Source organism: Enhydra lutris, unplaced genomic scaffold (assembly GCF_002288905.1).
Source record: "Enhydra lutris kenyoni isolate GAN:26980312 unplaced genomic scaffold, ASM228890v2 scaffoldscaffold9, whole genome shotgun sequence".
Taxonomy (NCBI): Eukaryota; Metazoa; Chordata; class Mammalia; order Carnivora; family Mustelidae; genus Enhydra; species Enhydra lutris.
In genome coordinates this window covers 1,083,425-1,105,552 of record NW_019154093.1, presented here as the reverse complement: position 1 = coordinate 1,105,552, position 22,128 = coordinate 1,083,425, and the positions used below count along the sequence as shown (strand labels likewise).

Sequence of the window (22,128 nt, the reverse complement as noted above, 5' to 3'; positions counted from 1 at the left end):
CAGCGCCACATTGTGTACTATGATTACATTTGTTTTGGGGTAATCAATCCAGGTTGGAAGAGGATGGGGGAAAACATAAAAGAGGGTATTTGATGTACTTGAACAAAAGGAAATTTACATTTAAGACATTGGCACTAACAAAAAACTACACATGTGAAAAACAAGGCAATTATTAACTATAGGGAACAACAACAAAAATATACAATTGTCAGAATGGCAAGGAGTATATTATAGAGTACTATGTGACTGTTCTCATATATGTAAAGCACCTTCAGAGAGCTTTAGAATGCTTACATGCCATACAAGGAAAAGGAATTGAAGTTCAAGGCTCAGGTAGAGGCTGATTTAAATTCCAGCCTGGGTTGTGCATTTGGTAGGTAGCTTCCTGACCTTAAGCAAGTCACAACTCTCAGGGACTGTTTCCCAAGGGACAAGTATGACTGTGCAGGGCAGATGTAAGGATTAAAAGAGCTATTATTGCATGTAAAGTGTTCAGCACAATGCCTGGCTCCTTTTAAGTTCCAATACAGAAGAGCTGTTATTAAGAACAGAGTATTTTCAACATGCTATCCTGTCAAAAGGGTTTAAGTCTAAACCAAATGGACTTTGGGGGGGGTGGTGAGGAGTAGCAGACACACAAGTGCTTCTTTTCGAAGGAAATATTAGAATCAAAAGTGTGATGTCCCTTCTAAGAAGTCAATTTCCAATCAGTATATTGCCTGTATTAAAACTAAAACTTCAGGGGGGAAAAAATCACAGAATACATTTGAAGTTCTTTTACATCATATTCATTTTTTTCAAGTCTTTTCCAAGAAGAATCCTTCTGGTGATAATAAAAAACTTCCTGTTATACATTAATAGACATTCTAGATCGGCATTGTCCACTGTAACTTTCTGCAATTACAGAAATGTTCTATGTTTGCATAGCCTAATCCCATAGGCACCAGCCATACAGGACTACTGAGGACTTGAAATGTGGCTAGTCCAAACAAAGAAATTAATTTTAAATGTTTACAGTTTTAATTAATTTAAATGTAAATAGCCACATGTGGCTAGGGATCACCGTTGTAGACAGGTCAGCTGTATGATTTGGTTGCTCAAATGCCTGGAAAGATCTACATTTATATGAGTACTAAGTAGTCTTAAGAGTTACTGCGCAGTTAACCATGTTTAATCAATTACATCAGCTGTTGAGAAATGATATAACAGCAAGATTAGTATAAGTATTTATAGATATGTACTATACTCAAACCTTGGTTTGGGATTAGGATATTAAAAGATCCATTCCATGTCTCACATTATGCAGCATAATTTTTTTTTAAAAAAACTCCAGTGATTCCTGAAACATAAATACCTAAGCAAAAAAATCAACCAACTCTTTTTCTCTTTTTTGATTGGTATGAAACAGCCACATCAGCAGCTGACTGGCACATACCAGGAAATGGCGACATCACTTAAGTCCTAGCCTTGCCCAGGTGCATAGGTATGGGTTTATTCTGCTCTTCCCAACACAGCAGGAGCTCCCTTAAAAAAGCAGGGAGTATGTAGAAAACAAGTGGCCTGTTTTATAAAACTCTAGATTTATTCAAAGTGTTAAAAGATTTCACTCTCCCCTCCAAAATACTTTACATTTAAAAAAAATTGAAACTGTTCTATTTTCTCAGCCTCTGTACAAGCTGCTGCTTCCCTTTCTGTGCACCAGCTTCTGCCCTCTAACCCCTCTCCCCTCCCTCCCTTCACTCTCAATATTGCTATAAGTTTGTTTATAAGACTCTCCTTCCCCACAGCCCTCCACGTCCTGCCCTGCAGATGTAGCTTCCTTTCAAGACTTCAGGCGTTGGCCACAGGCAAGGCAGGTACGATGGGCAGGATACTCAGGCAATGTCTGAAGGGCAGAACGCTTTGTGCTTCCGGGACGAAGGCTGATTGGCTTTTTTCTTGATCAAGTGGAGGATCATTGCTTTTTCCTCTCCATGGACATCTGTTGAGGGCCAAATATTTGGCTTGGGGTTGTGCACAGCTGGGCAGCCCTGCCCCATCTCCAGTTTCCCCCAGGCATAGGTCCGTGACAGCTGGGTCTGACCACCATACCATTTGTCTGCCTGTGGATTGTGAAGGACAGAGACTGGCACATGGCTAGAGTAGGGCTTGATGATTCCCAACGTGGGCACCAAACCCCCACGGGAGGAATTTTTGGTTTTGGCAGGCAAAACCAGGGTCAGCCAGGACCATGGGAGGTAGGGATGAGGGGGAAAGGTCTAATCACATAGCTCTGGGGTGAGCAATGTTCCGGCTGCCAAAACCTCCTCCCCTCTTCCATTTCCCCCCACTCCCCTTCATCCTGTAGGTTGCAGGATGATTCAGGAAAGGAGGACGGAAAAGAGGAAAAGGATTCTGTTCTGCTGATAGGAAAAAGGCAGGAGATGACAGAGTACTCGGGGCGGGGGGGGGGGGCTGTTGGAATCTGTAGTCATCATAGCTTCCCAGTTTCAGGAGGGAGAGTGGTGGGGCCGGGAGCAAGGCCCGCAGAGGCTTCATCAGCTCTGTTCTTTGTCCTTGACTAGTAAGACTGTGTGCTGGCCCCCACTGGACACTGATAAGACCACACGGTTCTCCAGCTGTTTGCCTGTCATCTCCACCGGGCTCCAGGCATCCTCCTCCTGCCCTGTGCCCAGCTGGTAGTTGGTGCCCATGCCCCAGGCGAAAACACGACCTACAGGGGAGAGAAATGGGGGCAGCTGTCTTCAGGATCCCTAGCCCCATCTTTTATACTGTGAGAAGCCTGGAACATGAGGGTGAATTCTGGCTTTGGCCCGTAGCAGCCTAGCAATGCCCCAGCCTCTGGGAGTTCAGGGAAGCTGGGAGAAGCCAAAGAGATGATAGATTAAAAAAACAGCTTTGTCAAGCAGAGACAACAGTCCTTACACATTGCTAAAGACTTCTCCCTGCTCCTAGGCATGGCATGCAAGGCTCTACGTGACTAGCCACTCCCCAAACCCCTACACCACCTGCCATTCCAATGACCTTAGAGACTGATCTGGATGTTCCTGTGCCTGGGATGCCCTCCACTGCTTATCATAAAGGACTGAACCTTTAAAGTTAGTACAAGCACCACTTCCTCAGGAACTCTTCCCAGGTAATTCCAGATCAAGTGCTTCCATCAGCTCCAGACTTCTCAAAGTATCTGTGGCTATCCCACTCACCCACTCAGGGTTTGGTGACCACCTGGTTCATACCCTCCTAGGCTGTGCCTGCTAGAACCCTAGTGACTAAGCCTTCTCTCTCCTAATAAAAGTCTAAGTACAACTCCCTGGGAAGCTGGCACATACTAGGTTGTAAATAAAGGGGTCACCTTGGTGGAAAGTGTAAAGAGAAGCCTGAGTTAAGACTCTGGAGACCTGGATTCAAGTCCTACTGCCTGTGTGGGCCTCAGTTGTATATCTCTCCTTACTATTCTCCTATGCTATGAAACATATCACACTTATGAAAATAGTTTGTTTACTCATTTTATGTTCATCAAAGCCAGAGCTTCTGACAGGAGAAAACAAGGTCCTCACAAACAGTGCTCTCTGCATCTCAGCTCTGTTTAATCACGGACATCAGAGCCTGATGAGCAGCCCGGTAAGAATCATGTCCCCTAAGACACAACCACACTGAGGGTGGGCAGCCCCAACTCACCATCCTTGGTCACAGCATACCCCACGGAAGCCCCACAAGCCACCGAGGAGACGGCAGGGAGCCTGGAGATGAGGGTGGGTATGCTCTTCTCCTCAGCACCCTCCCCAAGGCCCAGCCGCCCATACTCGGCCCGGCCCAGGCTGTAGGCTTTTCCTGTGGGAGGAGGGAGGAGAGATGAGGAGGAGCAGAGGGCATGCTCCAGGTAGGCCTGGGGCGTTCCCATATCTACGGGAGCTGGTCCCCACTCCCAGAGTGGTGAGAAGCAGGTGTGCAGCATCTGTCCCAGGGAGGCCTGGGAGAAGCCCCGAAGGACCCCACTGAGCTCATACTTGGATGAGTGCCAGGACTCTGGGGGATGGGGATGGCCCTCATGGACCCACATCTGACCCAACCCACGGAGCAGGCCCAGGGTCCAAGGACCCCGGTCTCAGGAGTCTGGCTGCGCTATGCCCAAGGAATACTCCACCCCCAACCCAGCGGTCCCACCTTCCGAATCCATGCAGACTGTATGATGCTGGCCACCAGAGAAGCCCACCCAGGACTTGGTAGAGTTCTTGAAGGATGTCAAGTTTTGGGGTACAAAGCAAGATTCTGTGCCCGGGGTTCCTGGGAGGAAAAGGCCAGGATAGAACTGTCAAAGGTGAAGCTGTCCAAGGAGCTGTCCTTCTTCATCCCCTCACATACTGAGGCCGCCTCCCCCACACCAATACCAAGGTATAGATCTTCTCACTTCACAGAGAACAAAACTATGGGTCTGAGGCATAAGCTGACCCCAACAAGGGTGCCCAGCAAATGAGTAGTGAAGTCAGGATTGGAACCCAAGTCACTCTGGGCTGTGCCAGATGTTGAGCTTGGAACTCACCAAGCTGATGATAGTTGGAGAGGCCAAAACCATACACATGGCCCTCGCAGGAGATGGCAAAGGTGAAGTAGGCACCACAGAAGGCATCCTGGAATCTCACATGACCCCGGCTTCCTCTGGATTTCAGCATCACACACTTGGGGACCAGGAGTCGTTCTGTAGGCAGAGAGGAGACCGGGGTCAGTGGTAGACACACATACCTTCTCTCTGTCCTGTGCGTTTTTCCCCATTACTACAGCCCTTGGAGGGAAGAAAAGCAGGGATTCTTCTTCCTTCTCCCCATTTAAAGAAGAGGAAACTGAGGTCAAGAGAGTGCAAGTGCCTCACTCAGACTCCCCAAGTTATAAAAGGTAGCATTTACATGGAACTTACCATGTGCCAAACGTTCTTCTACGTTAATTTCACTTCACCACAACCCGATGAAGTATGTTTAGAGATGAGAAACATCCAGTACATTTAGAGATAAGAAAACTACAGCCAGTAGGTAAAAGAACCAAGATTCAAATCCAGGGTGGTCTGGCTCTAGAGTCAGAGATCTCACCTACCACTGCAGGCCTATCTAATGCAAGCCTAAACACACAGAGAGAATCCCTCCTGCTTCTGACATTCTCCAGGGGGTGGCTTGCCTCGCTGCCCTGCCAGAAGGACCTAAGCCACCTACCAAGGCCCTGCCGGCCACCACGGTTGGCAAATAATTCAGGCACACGGCCCAGCTGGCCCTGCTCCCCGCAGCCCAAAGTGTAGAGGTCACCATCAGCTGTCAGCATCACCAAGTGGTCATTTCCTGCGGAGGAGAGGAAGGCAGAGGATACAGGGCTTGTCTGTAAGGCCTAAGACCAGGCCTGTCCTGGAACGAGTTCTCCAGCTCCTGCCTAATGTGAGTACCCCCAGGCTCACCTGAGGCCACCTTCACTACAGGCTCAGTCAGCTGCACGTGCACGGGCACCATGCTCTTCTTCATGGGCTCCAAGAGTCCAATCACACCGTTATTGTCCTGGAAGGCCAGACAGAGCACTTACCGGCCGGTCCTGTCTGCCCCAGACCAGCCGGGTCCAGGCTCGCAGCAACCCCAGAGCTGTCTGGTAAAGGGGGCTGGGGCCAGATGAGGATGAGGCGCTGGGCAGGAGCCAGGACAAACAGGGAAATACTTCATGAGTGAAATGCTATGTGGCTTGTGATTTGCATTAAAATAACAAAGGAATAGGGTAGTGGATGGGAGTAGAGAGAAATAAGCTTGGCCACAAGCTGATGACAGTGGAGGCAAGTAGATAGGTATTCGATATTTTTCTGACTACTTTCAGGTGTTTGAAATTCTCCATAAGAAGTTTTAAAAACAGGGGTGCCTGGGTGGCTCAGTGGGTTAAAGCCTCTGCCTTCGGCTCAGGTCATGATCTCAGGGTCCTGGGATTGAGTCCCGCATCGGGCTCTCTGCTTGGCAGGGAGCCTGCTTCCTCCTCTTTCTCTCTGCCTGCCTCTCTGCCTACTTATGATTTCTCTCTGTCAAAAAAAAAAAAAAAAGAAGTTTTAAAAACAGGGGTGCCTGGGTGGCTCAGCTGTTAAGTGTCTGCCTTCGGCTCAGGTCATGATCCCAGGGTCCTGAGATTGAGCCCCTCATTGAGCTCCCTGCTCCGTGGGAAGCCTGCTTCTCCCTCTCCCACTCCCCCTGCTTGTGTTCCCTCTCTCACTGTCTCTCTCTGTCAAGTAAATAAATAAAATCTTTAAAAAAAAAAAAAAAAGGGCTTAAAAACAGCCCCGATGAGGACACACCTCATCAGATTCCTTTATTTTTGACATTTCGCCTGGGTGGCTCAGTCAGTTAAAATAAATACCAAATAAATATCAAAGTACCAAAACAATTTTAATGCTGACTCTACTGTTTAAACTCCCTTGCCTCAGAAATTCTGAGATGCGACAATCCTTCCCATGTACCCCAAAACCCCTGACAGATGTAGAAGAGGACAGGGTAGAGGGGAGGTTGAAGGCAGGGAGATGGGTAAGGACAGCAGGCTTCCTGGATCTGCCTCAGCCCAAAGGCCTCCTTGACCCACCCTTTTCCCAAGATAACACACTTCATAATATAGATTCAAGGAAAGAGCCAGGGGTGTGGACAAGCCTGGATGAAAAGACCTGGGTCTGGGTCCAAGCTCTGCCTCCGGGCCTTGACTTCCCCGCCGTTAAGTACAACAGGGAGGTGGAGATGGATTATCATTGGGCTCTCACCAGTGAATTCTGCCAGTCCGCCCCCATGCGGTCTTCCAGACCCAGTCTTACCCGGAAGGAGCCCCAGAGGAAAACACGACCATCCTCAGTGAGGGCTGCTGTGTGACTGTCTCCTGCTGACACCTGTACCACTTTCTCTTGCAGTTCCACTTTCCCGGGGACCATCTCTGAGCCCTCCACTGATGTGTCCCTTCCCAGGGCACCCTCATCGTTGCAGCCAAAGGAGTAGACCTGTGCCCAAGATACCCCCATTAGCGCAAGTCTGGCTTCAGTCCATTCTTGTTTATACCACTCCCTGTGCAGCTGACCAGCTCCATCTCCACAGAGTAATGTGTGTAGTTCAAAGCTCCTTCCTCAAGCCCTCCAACCCCAGGCCCAGGCCAGTCTTGGGCCACCAACCCCAACCTACCTGGCCACTTTTGCTTAGACACACAGTATGCATGCCCCCAGCCTCAGCTTGCACGATGTCCTCCGGAATGGGCACTAGAGCTGGCTTCTTCCTCTCCATCACATTCTCGCCCAGCCCCAGCTGGCCCACGTCACCCTGGCCCAGTGTCAGCACTATGCCTGGTTCTGTGTTGTGGGACCTATGGGAGACTGAGGGGTGAAGAAGACAGCCCTTGAGTGTGCAGGATGACAGGAGAGGAGGGGTTGCTGCATGGGCTCTGGGACCACAGACGCCTGGGTTCAAGCCCTTGCTCTGCCACAGACCAGTCATAGGAACTTTCTAGGAAGTCTAAGTCTCCTCATCTGTAAAATGTGAATAGCAAAGATAACTATGTCACAAGGTTTTTGTGAAAATTAAAAACTGAGCATGTATTAATATGAGGGAGGACATGGAAACATGAAGACACTCAATATTGTGAAATGAATCTTGGTGGGGAGGGTAAGAGAACAGTGAGGATACAGTTTTCCTGAATAGCTCTAAGTTCTCAGGAGTCGTGGTGCCAACAATGAGGACTCAGATAAGGTCTACCCTTTACTGGCTGCTTATTCTACGAATGTTAAGTTGCTTTGTAGTCCCCTAAGTTATACTACAGACCTTCCACATTTAGGCTCCTGTTTTATAGGAAAGGAAACAGAGACTCAGAGGTTAAGTAACCCTCCCAGAGTCATGGAGCTAATAAACAGTAAAGTCTGCACTGCAACCAAAGGAATCTACACGGGTCAGAGCACTGTCCGTAGCCACCACACTCAAGCTGCGACTTAAGTCCTAGACATACTCCCACAGAACCCTTCCGCTCCTATCTGGGAGCAGACACGCAGGTGAAGAGGAAGGGGCAGGAGTAAGACAGAAGACAAGCATTTGTGAAAGATACAAGCCAACCAGTGGAAGGCACAGAGCCATCTGAGGGCCAATGGCGGACGCCCGCAGCCCTGGACAACCAATGGCGTCCAGCCCCTCCCCCCGGGGGTGCGGCCACGGCTGCCAGGGCCAGTACGGCTGCGCAGAGGGTGCCCTGGGCAGGGAGCCACCTGGTCGGGTTTTCTGGTCAGGAGGGCTCGGCCTCCGGGCACCTGGAACGCGATGGGAGGCAACGGCCCTCACTGCCTGGTTACGACGGTCTGCAAAAGACAGACACTGTCTGAGTGTGGGTCCACACTATTCCCTCCCAGATTGGGGTTGGACTTTTCTCCTCCCCGTCTCCCTCCAGGGTCCCAGGAAAGAGCAAAGCACAGGTACCTCCCTCAAATGCTACCAGGATGTTATCTCATTTTCCTCTTAACAGCCCAGCGAGATTGGTGCTGTTCTTTCCTCTATTTTATGAATGGGTTACTTCAAGCTCAGAGAGGTTAAGTTACCTGCCCAAAACTACACGGCTAGAAAGTGGCAGAGCCTGGACTTGAATCCACTTCTGGAAGTCAATGGTCTTAGCCATAGTATATTACTGCCTGGAGCAAAGTCCTACCTAGGGTCTTAACCCCCCCCTCGGCCCCCCGCCAGTACTGCCTGAGTGCTTGTAGACAAGTCTCTGCTCCTTTACAATTGCCGAGGGTAGGATTCAATAAGCTACAAGAGACCCTCCATCTGGGTGGAGTTCCTGGGCTTCTAGGCCCCTTACCTTCAGATGTCAGGGGGAAGGAGCCCAGTCCTAGATTCTGGGGGCTCCAAGAGGTCCCCCATTCAGAGACAGAGGCCAACACCAACTTACCCTTCACCTTCTTGCTTTTGGGGAGAGCATCTTCTGGGGGTGACCTTCTCTTGGCTATACGTTTGGGTGGCATCTTCCTTTCCTGAAAAACCAAGGCAAATATTCCATCTCAGAAATGGCAGTCATTTTCCTGCTCTAACTAAGTAACCTTTACCAAAACCCCTAAAAAGGGTAAGAGGAATTCTGACAATTCCACTTCTCAGAATTTATCTGAGAAGAACAAGAACAGAATAGTGGATACACCCAAAGTTTAGGTTTCATATATATTCTCTACTGTATTCTTCCTAACAGTAACAAAAAAAAAAAGAAAGAAAGAAAGAAAAGGAGCATCTTATATGCTCCATGGTAGGGGGTGCCTAGGAAATATGCAGTATATTCAGGATAGAACAATATGAGGCCATTAAAACCGATGCTTTCAGAGATTTGTTTATTGAATAGGAAGATGTTTGTTGCCAAATATTATAAGCAGCTTGAAAAAACAGTCCATCATCCCATTAAAAAAAGGCATATACGTGCAAAAATAGGTACACAAGACTCTGTGGTAGGAAATATATTCACTATTAACAATGGTAACCTCTGGAAAATGGGATTATGGACACTTATTTTTTTTTTCTTTGTACCTTCCTGTATTATCTAAGATATCTGACAAAGAACTTTACATGTCTTTTTAAATTATTTATTTATTTTAGGTTTACTTATATATTTCTGTAATTTCTCCACCTGTGAGATTCAAACTCATGACCTTGAGATCAAGAGCTGCATGCTCTTCTGACTGAGCCAGCCAGGTACCCCTATTTTTTATGTTATTATAAAAAATTAAAACCTTGGAGAACCAAAATCAAGTTAGTATCTCTCACAGCTCCCCCTCAACCCTGAGATAACCAACAGTAACTCTGGTAAAGCACTATTGTTTTCAGACCAAAAGAAAAACCAACCTACCAACCAACCAAACAAACAAACAATAAAAGCTATTCTCATTATACAAAACCAAACCAGACCATCTGTGCCCTCTGATCCAAAAGTACCACTACTGAGAAGACACTGGCTTTCCTAAACAGTCCAACTAAGAAATATACACTTAGGGCGCCTGGGTGGCTCAGTTGTTAAGCAGCTGCCTTCAGCTCAGGTCATGATCCCAGGGTCCTGGGATCCCCCGAGTCCTGCAGGGGGCTCCATGCTCTGCAGAGAGCCTGCTTTTCCCTCTGCCTGCCGCACCCCCTGCCTGTGCTCTCACGAGCTCTCTAGCAAATAAATAAAATCTTGGAGAAAAAAAAAAAAAGAAAGAAAAGAAATAAACACTGTCACTGTATACACTCACCAGTGGTTACAAAAAGGGGAAAGGAAAGCACTGAGTGGCAAGAAAGTTTCTTGGACCTAGCACCATCCAGGACAGCTGAGGGTTTCGGCCCCAAATCGCTCCCTCATTTGGCTGCTGCTGCCTCACAACAGTCTCCCTGTCTTCCTCAAGGCTGCTCCCAGAGACACTCTCCCCAGCTCTCTCAGTTCCAATCCAGCCCAAACTGTGTCCAAAGCCTTCTTCCTCCACACACCCAGCCCCAGAAATAAATCCTTATTGAGCCCTGGTCTTTAAGGTTGTGAAACTGTCTAAGCCTGGGGCTCTCCAATCTGGACTGCAAAGGTTCTGGAGTGGCTGGCAGGGGTCAGCGCCCTTCAAAGCTACCCTGATGTGGAAGTGGAATAGCCTGTGCCCACGGAGAGCCCCAGGGCCAGAATCTTTCTAGGTGCTTGACGTTGGGCAGAATTACTTAATCTCTTCATGATTCAGTTTCTTCCTCAGTAAAACAGGGATAATAATCGTACCTACATCTTTGTTATTGAGGATTAAATGAGCTAATACTGTAAACTATACACTCATATTGGTATTTTTTTTTTTAAAAGATTTTTATTTATTTGACAGACAGAGATCACAAGCAGGCAGAGAGGCAGGTAGAGAGAGAGGAGAAAGCAGGCTCTCCACGGAGCAGAGAGCCCGATGCGGGGCTCGATCCCAGGACCCTGGGACCATGACCTGAGCCGAAGGCAGAGGCTTTAACCCACTGAGCCACCCAGGCACCCCCTCATATCGGTATTATAACATCTAGGGACGCCGGGGTGCTAGGTCCCACATCCGGCTTCTTGCTCAGCGGGGAGCCTGCTTCTCTCTCTGCCTCTGCCTGCCTCTCTGCCTGCTTGTGCACACATTCTCTCTCTCTGACAAATAAATAAAATCTTCAAATATAACATCTAGACCCTGCCCCAGGCAATGCCTGAGCAAAGCTCTAATCTAATCTAACCCACCTCTCCTCCCCTTTTCGGTTAAGGGATGAGACTCTACCCAAGACTAAAAACCAGAGGGAGAACTTCAAGAGCCCTTCCTGGGCTCAGCTGTGGGCCTAACCTCCTCCCCATCTCCTCCTTCCGGCAGGTCCTAGAGCATCAGCCTCTCCCGCTCCCCACTGCATGGTAATGAACACAAGGCCAATGGCCTCTGAATTTCTCAGCACACTTCTGCTTACTGTCCTGGCAGGAAACAAAGGACTGAAGATAAGGAAGCAGCCAAAGGTTCAGAACCCTCCAAGCCTGTGTAGGCTGAGCTTCCTCTACAGGTTGTGACAGGCCTGTTCTGACTCTGATGAGGTGGCAGTTCTGAATGTCACCCAACTTTTATTCTTTTGGGGTGGGACTCCTCTCTTTGGGACCCACCTCTCTGAGACCCCCCCCCACCCCTTACCATGCTAAAGATGCACATTTTCTGGGATTAGAGGAAACTGGATTCATCTGCTAGAGCTGTGGCTTGTTCACCCCGGCTTTTGTGACCCTGGTTGGCCAGCAGCCTTGACCTCTGAGCTGTATCCTCTTCTGTCGGGGGGAATGCTATGACCACCTCTCAGAGCTGCTGTCAAAACTGAATGAAATGTTGTAATGGACTCTGCAGTGCCAAGCACACAGTAAGTATGCAAGACATGGCAGCATTTATTCATTTGTTCCACAAATATTTGAGTGCCTCTTACCACTGCTTGGCATTGGGCCACATGTGGCAAGGATAAAGGAGACTAACCCTCTCCCTGTTCTCATGGAGCTTACATTGTAGCAGGAAAGAAACATTACTGATAGTGCTGAGTGAAATGAGCAGGGAGATGTAAGAGATAACTTGGGGGTGCACAACAACGTGAGTGTGCTTAACCACGCTGACCTATATGCTTAAACAAGGTTAAAGTGGAAAAAAATGGTGAAAATGGTAAACTTCATGTATATTTTATCACACCAAAAAAAAAAAAAAAAAAAGAAAGAAAGAAAATAACTTGGGGTAGGGGAAGGGAGTGGTGAGGGAGATGCCACGTTTAAGCTAGGACCTGAAATCTGAGAGAAACCTGGCACTGCAAGACCAGGACAAAACTGGCCTGGGACACGGTGTGGTAAGTTTGGGAACTGGGAGAGGCCAGCGTGCTGCAGCTGGAGAACTGGTCAGATGGCAAGAAGTGAGCAGGGGCTGCATCATGCACGGCCTTCTAGGGAAAACAGAAAACTTTTAAGAAAGTCTTCATCAGATTTACACTGTTAAGTGGCTGTTCTGGCTACTCTAAAGAAACTGGGATGGACTGGAAGAGGAGGCCATTGCCCGCATCCAAATGAGAGATGATGGTGACTTGACTGGGTCTGTGTGAGCTAAGAGAGGAAAAGGAAACAAAACAGATCAACTTAGGAGACAGATTCGATTTGTGGTAGATGTGTGGAGTGAGGGAGAGGGAGGGATCCAGAATGACTTTCTTCATCCTGAAAGAAATCCAGTGGATCCCAGGCAGGTCTCCCCAGGATCCCCCTATAAGCCTGGCCAAACACAAAGACTCCCAGGCCTTGGCTTAAATGACTAGGAGAATGGAATGGGGCACCTGGCTGGCTCAGCTGGTGGAGCATGTGACTCTTAAATCTCAAGGTTGTGAGTTCGAGCCCCACACTCGGTATAGAGATTACTTTAAAAAAAAAATTGACTTGGAGAATGGTAAACTTCTATTTAGTGAGGTGGGAGAACACTGGGGGACAACCGGGGAGGAGAGACCCAAGAGCCCCATTTTACCAGATGTTTTCATTAAGTCCGAAGTCTTTGGGAGCCAGCAAGAGGCGATGTTAAGTATGCAGAGCTGGGTGGGTTAAGGGGTGTGGGACAGACCAGGTATCCCTTAGTTTCAGGTAGACAGCCTGTACCTCTGGCCAAGTTGGCAGCCAGTTCACTGTGTCCAAGGCCCTGTCCTGCCAAAGGTAAATCTCCCGTCAGTTCTTCAGAATGACCTGTAGAGGACAGCTGTGACGGGGAGGGAGACGGTGCTGTAGTGCGGAAAAGTACTCACAGCAAGAAGTGAAAACACAGGGAAGAGAATTATGTCAGCATACTGGTGCTGATGCTAGGTTGACCTGTAGGCAAGGTCTGGAGTGGAGACGGAAAATAAACATGAGGTGACTGGTATCACGGGGCACTAACAAAAATATGTGTTCCTGTGGGCTGGAATCCAGTGAACATCTCCTTAGCCACCTGTGTTTTTGTGAACATTGTGGGGCATCTCACTGCAAGCTAAGCACACTGATCCTACTTTACAGATGAGGAAGCTGAGGCTCGGAAAGTTAAGAGTATCTCACCCAGGACTGGGAGAAGAAGTGAAGGTCTCAACCAGGTTGGTCAGACTCCAAAGCTGGTGCCCTTGTCAGCTTCCTCCCCAGGCTCCCCAGTCTCTCAGGCTACCCGGGAACTGTCTCTCATACCCTCTCCCCAAGAAAAGATAACCCCTTGGCTCTGGTCTTCCTGATCCCCACCCCATGTCATTCCGTAAGTCAGTCATGATCTTTCTAAACCTCAGACCTGAAGCAAGCTGCTTTCTTGCTCAGACTCCCCAGTGGTTCCCTCTGCCTGGAAGACAAAGCCCACATTTCTTAGCTTGGTGCGAAAGGCCTCCAGAGTCTGGTACTGATATAACATACGGCCTCATCCCTTCTCTATCACATCCTCCTTTTGCTTCCTACACAATCTCAGACTGCTTACTATTCTCTCCAGACCATTTGCATCTCTATTCCCATCCCTTATCCTACTGGAAGAATGTCTACTCAGTCCCAAATCCACCTCCACTGGTAAACCTTCCTGGTCCCTCCCCTCATCCTAAACTAACCGTTCTCTCCCAGAGAAACTGGGACAGACTTCTGGACCCTAACTACTCCATAGTTTACGTGTCTGTCCATCATACCAACCTACTCCTTGAAATACGAGCCACTCTCAGGTACCGGCCACTCCTATTTTCTGTATGCCAACAGCTTCTACTTGTCACCACAAGCAGAAGAAGTACTATCACTCCTAAGTCAATTGATGGGCCTGAGGCTCAGAGAATACAGCCAGTAAGAGAGAGTCAGGAATAGAACCAAGGTATAGCTAGCTGATTAACTTAAAACAAAAACAAAAACCAGGTCGGCCAAAGGCAGGCCATGATCCAGGCAGGGGTGGAGGCAGCCCAGGCAGGCCTCCCCAGAATCCATGAGCTTGGCCACACACGACAAGTGAGGGCAGAAGCCAGCTGAGTGGAAGAGGGTGGTGAGACCAGAGAGAAGACACTGAGGCAGTTTGGGTCTGAGTGGGTGGGCCAGGTGGGTGTGGGAGCCACTGAAGGACCTGGGGAAGGACAGACCTGAGTTCTCTGTGAGTCTCAGAATATATGTCTCTCAGACAGAAGACTCTAGGTACTGCAGAATGCTTTTGTGAGCAATCCCAGAGGCAGGGCAGGGGATGAAGGCACCCCTAAAAGGTGGAGCCCTGGGGGCACCTGGCTGGCTCACTCAGAAAAGCAGGCAATCCTTGATCTCAGAGTCGTGAGCTGGAGCCCCACACTGGGTACAGAGATTACTTAGAGAAAGAAAGAAAGAAGCTATAAATGAATGAATGAATGAATGAAAAGAAAGAAAGAAAGAAAGAAAGAAGAAAAGGTGGAGCCCAGCACCCATTACCCACCTGCATATCCTGGACTGTATAAATCAGTCCTTTGTATAGACTCTGGGTGTGTTTTCTTAACCACACACTAAGTGTCTGGGCTAGAAATAAGTAGCCATCTTTTGCCCCCACCTCTCATTCCCTAACAGAAAAACACAGCTTCCTTCTTCAGCAGCTTACTGTCTGGGAGAAGAGTGAGACACAGTCACAAATAAGCAGAAGTCAGGTATAGAGTCAACTTCCACTAAGAGCCACCTACAATGCCCTCGGAGGCAAGTGTGATCACCCTGGTTTTATAAGTAAGAAAGCTGAGGCTCAGCAAAGGTGACCCAAGTCACACAGGTGGGATGAGATCCCAGGTCTCCTGACCACTCCCCATCAGGGCCAGAGTACCCCCCACCCCATTTTTCCTCCCCTCTTCTCCCTGGGTTCCAGTTTCCTCATGTGGTGAATGAAGGTACACGAGACTAGACAGTCTACCAGGGGCCCGGTGTTCCTTCCTGTTGTGACCTCCTATGACCTCTCCACAGCCTTGTTTCTGCAAAGGAAGACAGGGCCCTCTCTGACCGCAGCAGCTGTCCTGGCCACCACCCCCACCTCACCAATTCAGAAGGCAGACACTTGCCAGTCTCGCAGGCTTAGGAATCTCTTTGTGAGAATGGTCCTTGGGAGGAAAGGGAGGAGAGGGTCTCATGTGTCAACAAACACTTGCTGAGCTCCTGCTATGTGCCGGGCACAGCGCTGGTATACTTCATCCCAGGAGTTCCTCACCAGAGGAGCCCCCTTGTATACAGAACTGTGCCTGCGGGCAAGGGGCCTCAGCTTCCACCGATGTTAGAATCACTGCTTTATGAAAAATACAGGATATTAGTAAATCTCACCCCATGCCTCTTACCTTTATTTTACAGATAAGGAGACTAACACCCAGGGAGATTAGATGGGTGGCCCAAGGGCACCCAAGTAGTAAGTTGCAAAGCTGAACAGTATTCCTGCTCTTGGGATGTCTTTGCAACAAGAGTAAGGTGAACTCTGAATTCATCTTTCCAGACTCCATTCTGATGCCCTTCTTGGGTGACACCCTCTCTGCCTCCTCCACCCCCACCCAGGGTTTCTTGGTCTTGCACTCCAGACCTTTCAAGACCCAGCCCTTGATGTGCCTTGTGCCAGACTTAAATCGGTGGTATTCCTGACCCCAACACTCACCTGTACCTTCATGCCTTTATGCAAAGGACTGGATGGACGACACTAACCCCTCCACCCCAGTCAGCTGAATAACTCCACTGTCCTTTCAAAACCCCATTCAAGAGTCACCTCACCTGGAAAGCCATCCTGACCCTCCTGAGCAGGGCTGGGTGGCCCCCTCAAGAGTTCCTGTACTGCTCCATACACTCAACTTCTGCTAGGGCACACAAGTCACACTTGGTTGGAGCACCTCCATTACTATCTGAATGAACGAACGAATGAATGAATGAATGGTTCCACGGACATACTTCGATGACACCCCGGACTACGACTGAGGCCCCCAGATGTGTCTCCCCAAGGAGACCAGGAGCTCTGTAAAGGCCACACGGGGCCCTTCTCCCCACTGCTCCCCAGCCCTGCCAGCGCAGCACGGAGCAGCCAGTCAGTAAATAATCGGTTGACAGATGAGCTGATGCGGGGTTCACAGCACACCTCTCCAAGTGTCAACAGTCTTCATCCTGGTGCTTGTTGACGCTGAGACTTCTTTCCCTGAAGTCGACCTTCCCCAGCCTACCCTCGCGCTCCTCAAGCACACACTCTGGTCCGGCAGGATCCCTCCCCTTGCTCGGCCGAACGCATCCTCCAGACGAACACTGGTCAAAACCACTTTCCCCGCTCCGGAAGCGCAGCCCCTGTCGGGGCGGCGGGTCCCGGGCCGCGAGGCGTGCGGCTCTGCGCCCAGCGGGGTCACCGCGGCCGCGCGCACCCGGCCGGCCGCGCTCGTACCGTTTGAATCTCCCGCCCGAGCGGGCGCCGCGGGCCGGGCGGGAGAGGCGCGGCGGCACAGGGGCCGTGCGGCCCTCGCTCGAGCCAGGCGGGGCCGGGCCCGCGCCAGGGCGCCCCGCGGGGCCGGGGACCCGCGCGCCCGCACCCGCGCCTTCCTGCCGCCCGGCTTCACGTGGGGCCGGCGCCGCCGACACGAGCGCGCGGGCAATGGCCCCGGCCCGCCAGGGCTCCGGCTGTGGCTGCTCCGCGCGCCGCCCTCCACCTCGACCCGCCGCCCCGACCCTCCGCCGGTGACCGGCGCGACCTACCTCGCTGCAGGTCCGCCACAAGCAACTCCTCGGCTCGCCGGCCCGGCCGCGAACTGCCCCAGAGCATGCGCTCTGCAGGCCTCCGGCCCCGACCCGGGGCCAAAAAGGAAAACAAAGAGCCCGGCGGCCCCTGGCGGCCGCCCCGGAAAGTGCAAGTGGCGCGCTCCGGCTAGAGTGCTCTTGACAAGGCTCTCTCCGACCCTGGCCCGCGGACTGTGGACTGTGGGTAACATATTTGGGAGGCTCCTAATCCGGACCAGTGAACTAACAATCAGAGACCACTTGAAACCAGAGTTTGGGAAGATCTGGTGGGGCAGGGACTGTACGGAGCAGAGAGATAATGATCTTCCCTGCTCTCAAAAGGGACCCCGTCAGAGAAAGATGAGAAATCAGACCATCAACAACCACGCAGGGTATCGGGCTCAGCCTGGGGCTTAAGAAAGGCTTTCCAAGGTAAGTCTAAGAGGGCAGGGCATCTAGGAGATGCATCCCTTGTGATGACAGGGAGCGATGAGAACCTAGGGTGGTTGGGGGAAACTGCCAAGGTGTGACTTGAGCAGAGGGTGCCCGTGGGAGAGGGGAGAAAGCTCGAGTGGAGGGTCAGATCATGATGCAGGCCCTCATGTGTCTAAGGAGTACAGCTTCTGTCCTGAGAACAGTGGGGAGTTAGGGAAGGGATCTGAGCTAGGGAGTGACCTGAGCAGAGTTTTTAGAGCAAAATGGAAAATGGAGTTGGTGGGAGGGGAAACACAGAGGGGTGGGGTGGGTGGGGTGGGGTGGGGGGCAAGAGAAGCAAAGGAGACCAGCTAAGAAGATGAGGGTGTGGATTGGGGTTGGGGCTGGAGATGGGAAAAAGACATCAAGCTGACTAGGTTCTCTTGTTAACACACTCCTTCTTCAGGATGGATACAAACTGTTCAGGATTTCAGGTGTTCCCTGAGGTGACCTCTCAGGTCATTTGACTGTAGCTGGGGATTTCTGAGATCAGGGCAGGGACCTCTGCAGAAGGGTATTTTCTCCATTTCATGTTGATTTTGACTCTGAAAGTCATTCAATCATACCCACACCCTAGAGGGACACTTTCTTTTTAAATTAACATATAATGTATTATTTGCCCCAGGGGTATGGATCTGTGAATTGTCAGGCTTACACACTTCACAGCACTCACTATAGCACACACCCCCACCCCATTGTCTATAATAGATGGACACTTTTGATGAGTATTTACCAACTGAATTTCTCCTACTGATATGGACCCCACCCCAAAGAACTCCCCACCTTCAGGGTCTCTTACCTCTCCAAGTTTACCTCCGCCTCCATCATGGACTCCTCTTTGGGATAATATTCTGTGAAATTTCTCCAAGGTTCAACTCTGGATCTTTGATCTCTCTGCTGTCTTCTTCGAAGATCTTACTCATTCACATGGCTTAATATAATTTTAAGAATGATTATTATCACCCATTTTATCAAACCCTTTGCTAACTACAGAAACACATCCACCCATGTCCATGAGCTTGTTTGTTCCTTACACAACCTCATGATTGTTGGAAAATGAGAAAAATGGGGTTCATAGAGCTGAGGCAAGTTCTCTGGGGTCAGCACACAAGCAGAAGGGGACCAGAACTCTTGTTCTTTCAACGGAGAAGACAGCCCATTTGGTCTGGTTCTGACTTCCACCCTAAGTTTCAGCCCTATATCTCTTCCCAGAAGACCCAACACCTAAAATAAAACATGTTTTGTATGGATCTAGACTCCCTTCCCAACTTCATCCTTACAGCCAAGATTAAGGTTCTCTGAGAAGTAAAGATTTAATCCTTAACTTCTAATTCTTCCTTCTTCTCTTCTCTTCATGTTTCTGTTTCTGCCCCTCTGGTCTAAAGCTCCACCCTCCTGGCCTCTGGTCCGGCCTCTCATCCTTTTCCCTCCACTTTGTTCCTCCGAAGTCCCCACATTTGTCTCCCTAAATCATGGCTGTGAGAACTTGCCCTGCTTCAAAATCTTTAAAGACTCAGGTATTTCTTCACTGCTGTTCTTGGAACACCAGCGGCAAATGCCCCAGACTGTTGATTTCCTATTCTTTCCTTCCCCTCTGCACTATACTCCGAAGATGTCCATGTTCATTCTACCTTCTCTCCTTTATCTGGGCTGTTTTCCCTCATGAGTGCCTTCCTTCCTGCCTTGCTAAGCTCTTGATATATCTTAAGGCTCCGTCCAGCCCCATCTCTGTGAAGCCTTCCTTGGCTCCGCTTCGTCTTTCCTATCCTGAACCCATATACTGATTTTAATTTCTTCACTTCTATCATTGTTTTATGTATTGAACGAAAACCATAAGGACAAACAATTGAAATTGGCCTAGGAACTGTCTCAAATGATAGAAGTGAAAGACGCTGAAAGTTACTATAGGGGCATCTGGGTGGCTCAGTCGGTTAAGTATCCGCCTTCAGCTCAGGTCATGATCCTGGGGTCCTGGGATTGAATCCGGCATAGGGCTCCCTCCTCCTCAGCAGGGAGACTGCTTCTCCCTCTCCTCCCCACTTATGCTCTCATGCTCTCTCTCTCTCTCAAATAAATAAACAAATAAATAAAACCTTAAAAAAAAAAGAAAGCTATTGTAACTTTATTCTGCACACATAAAAGTTAAGTAGAAGCATGGAAGATATAAAAAGACCAAAAGTTAATTTCTTGACAATATGTAAGATTGCAGATACACTGGATTGCTATTAACAATAGATATTGCAAAAACAATGATTAGTAAACTTGAGGGCATAGCAATAGAAACTATCCGAAATGAAAGACAGAGAAAAAGAATTTTTGAAAAATTGAAAATAGCATCAGTGAGCCATTGATACAGGAAAGCAAAGAGGAGCTGGGGACGACAATATATGAAGAAATAACAGCTTAAACATGTGCAGACTACAGACCTACAGATCTGTGATAGCTAATTTTGTATGTCTACTTGGCTAGGCTACGGTGGCCAGCTGTTTGGTCAAATGCCAGTCTAGATGTTGCTGTGATGGTGTTTTTTGGGTATGATAACCTTTAAATCTGTAGATTTTAAAGAAGCATATTACTGGGGCACCCGGGTGGCTCAGTGGGTTAAGCCTCTGCCTTCAGCTCAGGTCATGATCTCAGGGTCCTGGGATCGAGCCCCATATCAGGTTCTCTGCTCAGCAGGGAGACTGCTTCCCCTCCTCCACCTGTCTCTCTGCCTATTTGTGATCTCTGTCTCTGTCAAATAAATAAATTAAATCTTAAAAAAAAAAAAAAGCAGATTATCTCCTGTGATGTGGGTGGGCTTCATCCAATCAGTGGAAGGCCTTAAGGGAAGGAATTCTGCCAAGAGGCAACACCAGCTCTTGCTGGAATTTCTAGCCTGCCAAAGTGCTCTACAGATTTCTGACTTGCCAGCCCCCACACCTACGTGTGCCAATTCTTTAAAATAAATCTCCATCGGGACGTCTGGGTGGCTCAGTCGTTAAGTGTCTGCCTTTGGCTCTGGTCATGATCCCAGAGTCCTGGGATCGAGTCCCACATTGGGGGGGTCTCTGCTTGGCGGGGAGCCTGCTTCTCCCTCTGCCTGCTGCTCCCCCTGCTTGTGTACACACACACACACACTCTCTCTCTCTCTCAATCTCTCTCTGCCAAATAAACAAATAAAATAAAAAAAAAAATCTCTATCTACCTATCCGTACACAGACTCCCTGTTGGTTCTGTTTCTCTGGAGAACCTTGACCAACACAAAATCCAAGAAGCTTAAGTAACTCCACGCACAGAAAAACAAGACACATCAAGATCAAATTACATAAGACCAATGATCAAAAATCTTAAAAGCAGTCAGAAAAAAGACATGTTATATACAGAGAAACCAGACAAGGATACAATGCAAACCAGATGACAACAGAGCAACATCTCTTAAGTACTCCAGCAAAATTATATCTAATAAGGTATATCCAGCAAAACCATCTCTCAAAAATGAAGGTGAAAATAAGGGATTTTCTGGGGCACCTGGGTGGCTCAGTGGGTTAAGCCTCTGCCTTCGACTCAGATCATGATCCTGGGGTTCTGGGATCGAGCCCCGCATTGGGCTCTCTGCTCAGCAGGGAGTCTGCTTCCCCTCTGCCTGCCTTTCTGCTTGCTTGTGATCTCTGTCTGTTAAATAAATAAATAAAATCTTTAAAAAAAAGAGAGATTTTCAGACATATAAAAGCTGAAAGAATTCATTACCAGTTGAACCACTGTAAAATAGATATTAAAGGAAAACCTTTGGGCACAAGGAACATGATACCAGACGAGAATCTGGATCTACACAGAGGAATGAAGGGCACTGGAAAATTCCTTATTTCACCTTCATTTTTTTAAAAAGATTTTATTTATTTATTTGACAAACAGAAATCACAAGTAGGCAGAGAGGCAGGCAGAGAGAAAGGAAGGGAAGCAGGCTCCCTGCTGAGCAGAGAGCCCGATGCGGGGCTCGATTCCAGAACCCTGAGATCATGACCTGAGTCAAAGGAAGAGGCTTAACCCACTGAGTCACCCAGGCACCCCTCACCTTCATTTTTGTTGTTGTTTTTTCCCCACCCCCACCCCCTCACCTTCATTTTTGAATGATTATTTTCTTTCTTAAAACTTTAAAAAGGATAATTGCCTGTTTAAACAAAATAATGTATTGTGGGTTTTATAACATATATAAAAGTGATACACATGACAACAATAACTAAGACTGTGGGGTGACAAACGTATTGTTCTTATACTACCCTAAGTGATGTGATAGAATACCAATGTGAACTCTTATAAGCTGAAGATGTATACTATGAACCCTAAAGCAACCCCAAAAATAACAAAACAAAGTTATACCTAGTAAGCCAACAAAGAAGGTAATATAGAATCAGAAAAAAAAAACCACTCTTTTTTTTTTTTTTTTTTTTTTTTTTAAAGAGAGAGGGAGGGCAGTGGGAAAGGAAGAGAAAATCTTAA

At 48.7% G+C, this 22,128-nt stretch overlaps 1 protein-coding gene across 3 annotated transcripts; it reads right to left on the bottom strand.

Moving 5' to 3' along the window:
* On the bottom strand, positions 1–17,224 carry LOC111143488 (regulator of chromosome condensation 1). Of its 3 annotated transcripts, XM_022497274.1 has the most exons (11): positions 17,155–17,197; positions 8,914–8,995; positions 8,237–8,326; positions 7,170–7,357; positions 6,812–6,991; positions 5,438–5,534; positions 5,202–5,324; positions 4,541–4,696; positions 4,165–4,284; positions 3,679–3,831; positions 1–2,713 (listed from the first exon to the last, which is right to left on the bottom strand). In XM_022497274.1, the coding sequence occupies exons 2-11, from the start codon at positions 8,984–8,986 to the stop codon at positions 2,538–2,540; spliced, it is 1,356 nt and encodes a 451-aa protein (XP_022352982.1). In that variant the 5' UTR covers positions 8,987–8,995; positions 17,155–17,197; the 3' UTR covers positions 1–2,537. The 3 variants fall into 3 exon arrangements, with proteins under 3 accessions (XP_022352982.1, XP_022352984.1, XP_022352983.1); XM_022497276.1 differs by lacking the exon at positions 8,237–8,326 and having other exon boundaries at positions 17,155–17,224; XM_022497275.1 differs by lacking the exons at positions 8,237–8,326; positions 17,155–17,197 and adding an exon at positions 11,645–11,739.
* Between the last annotated feature and the right edge of the window lie 4,904 nt (positions 17,225–22,128).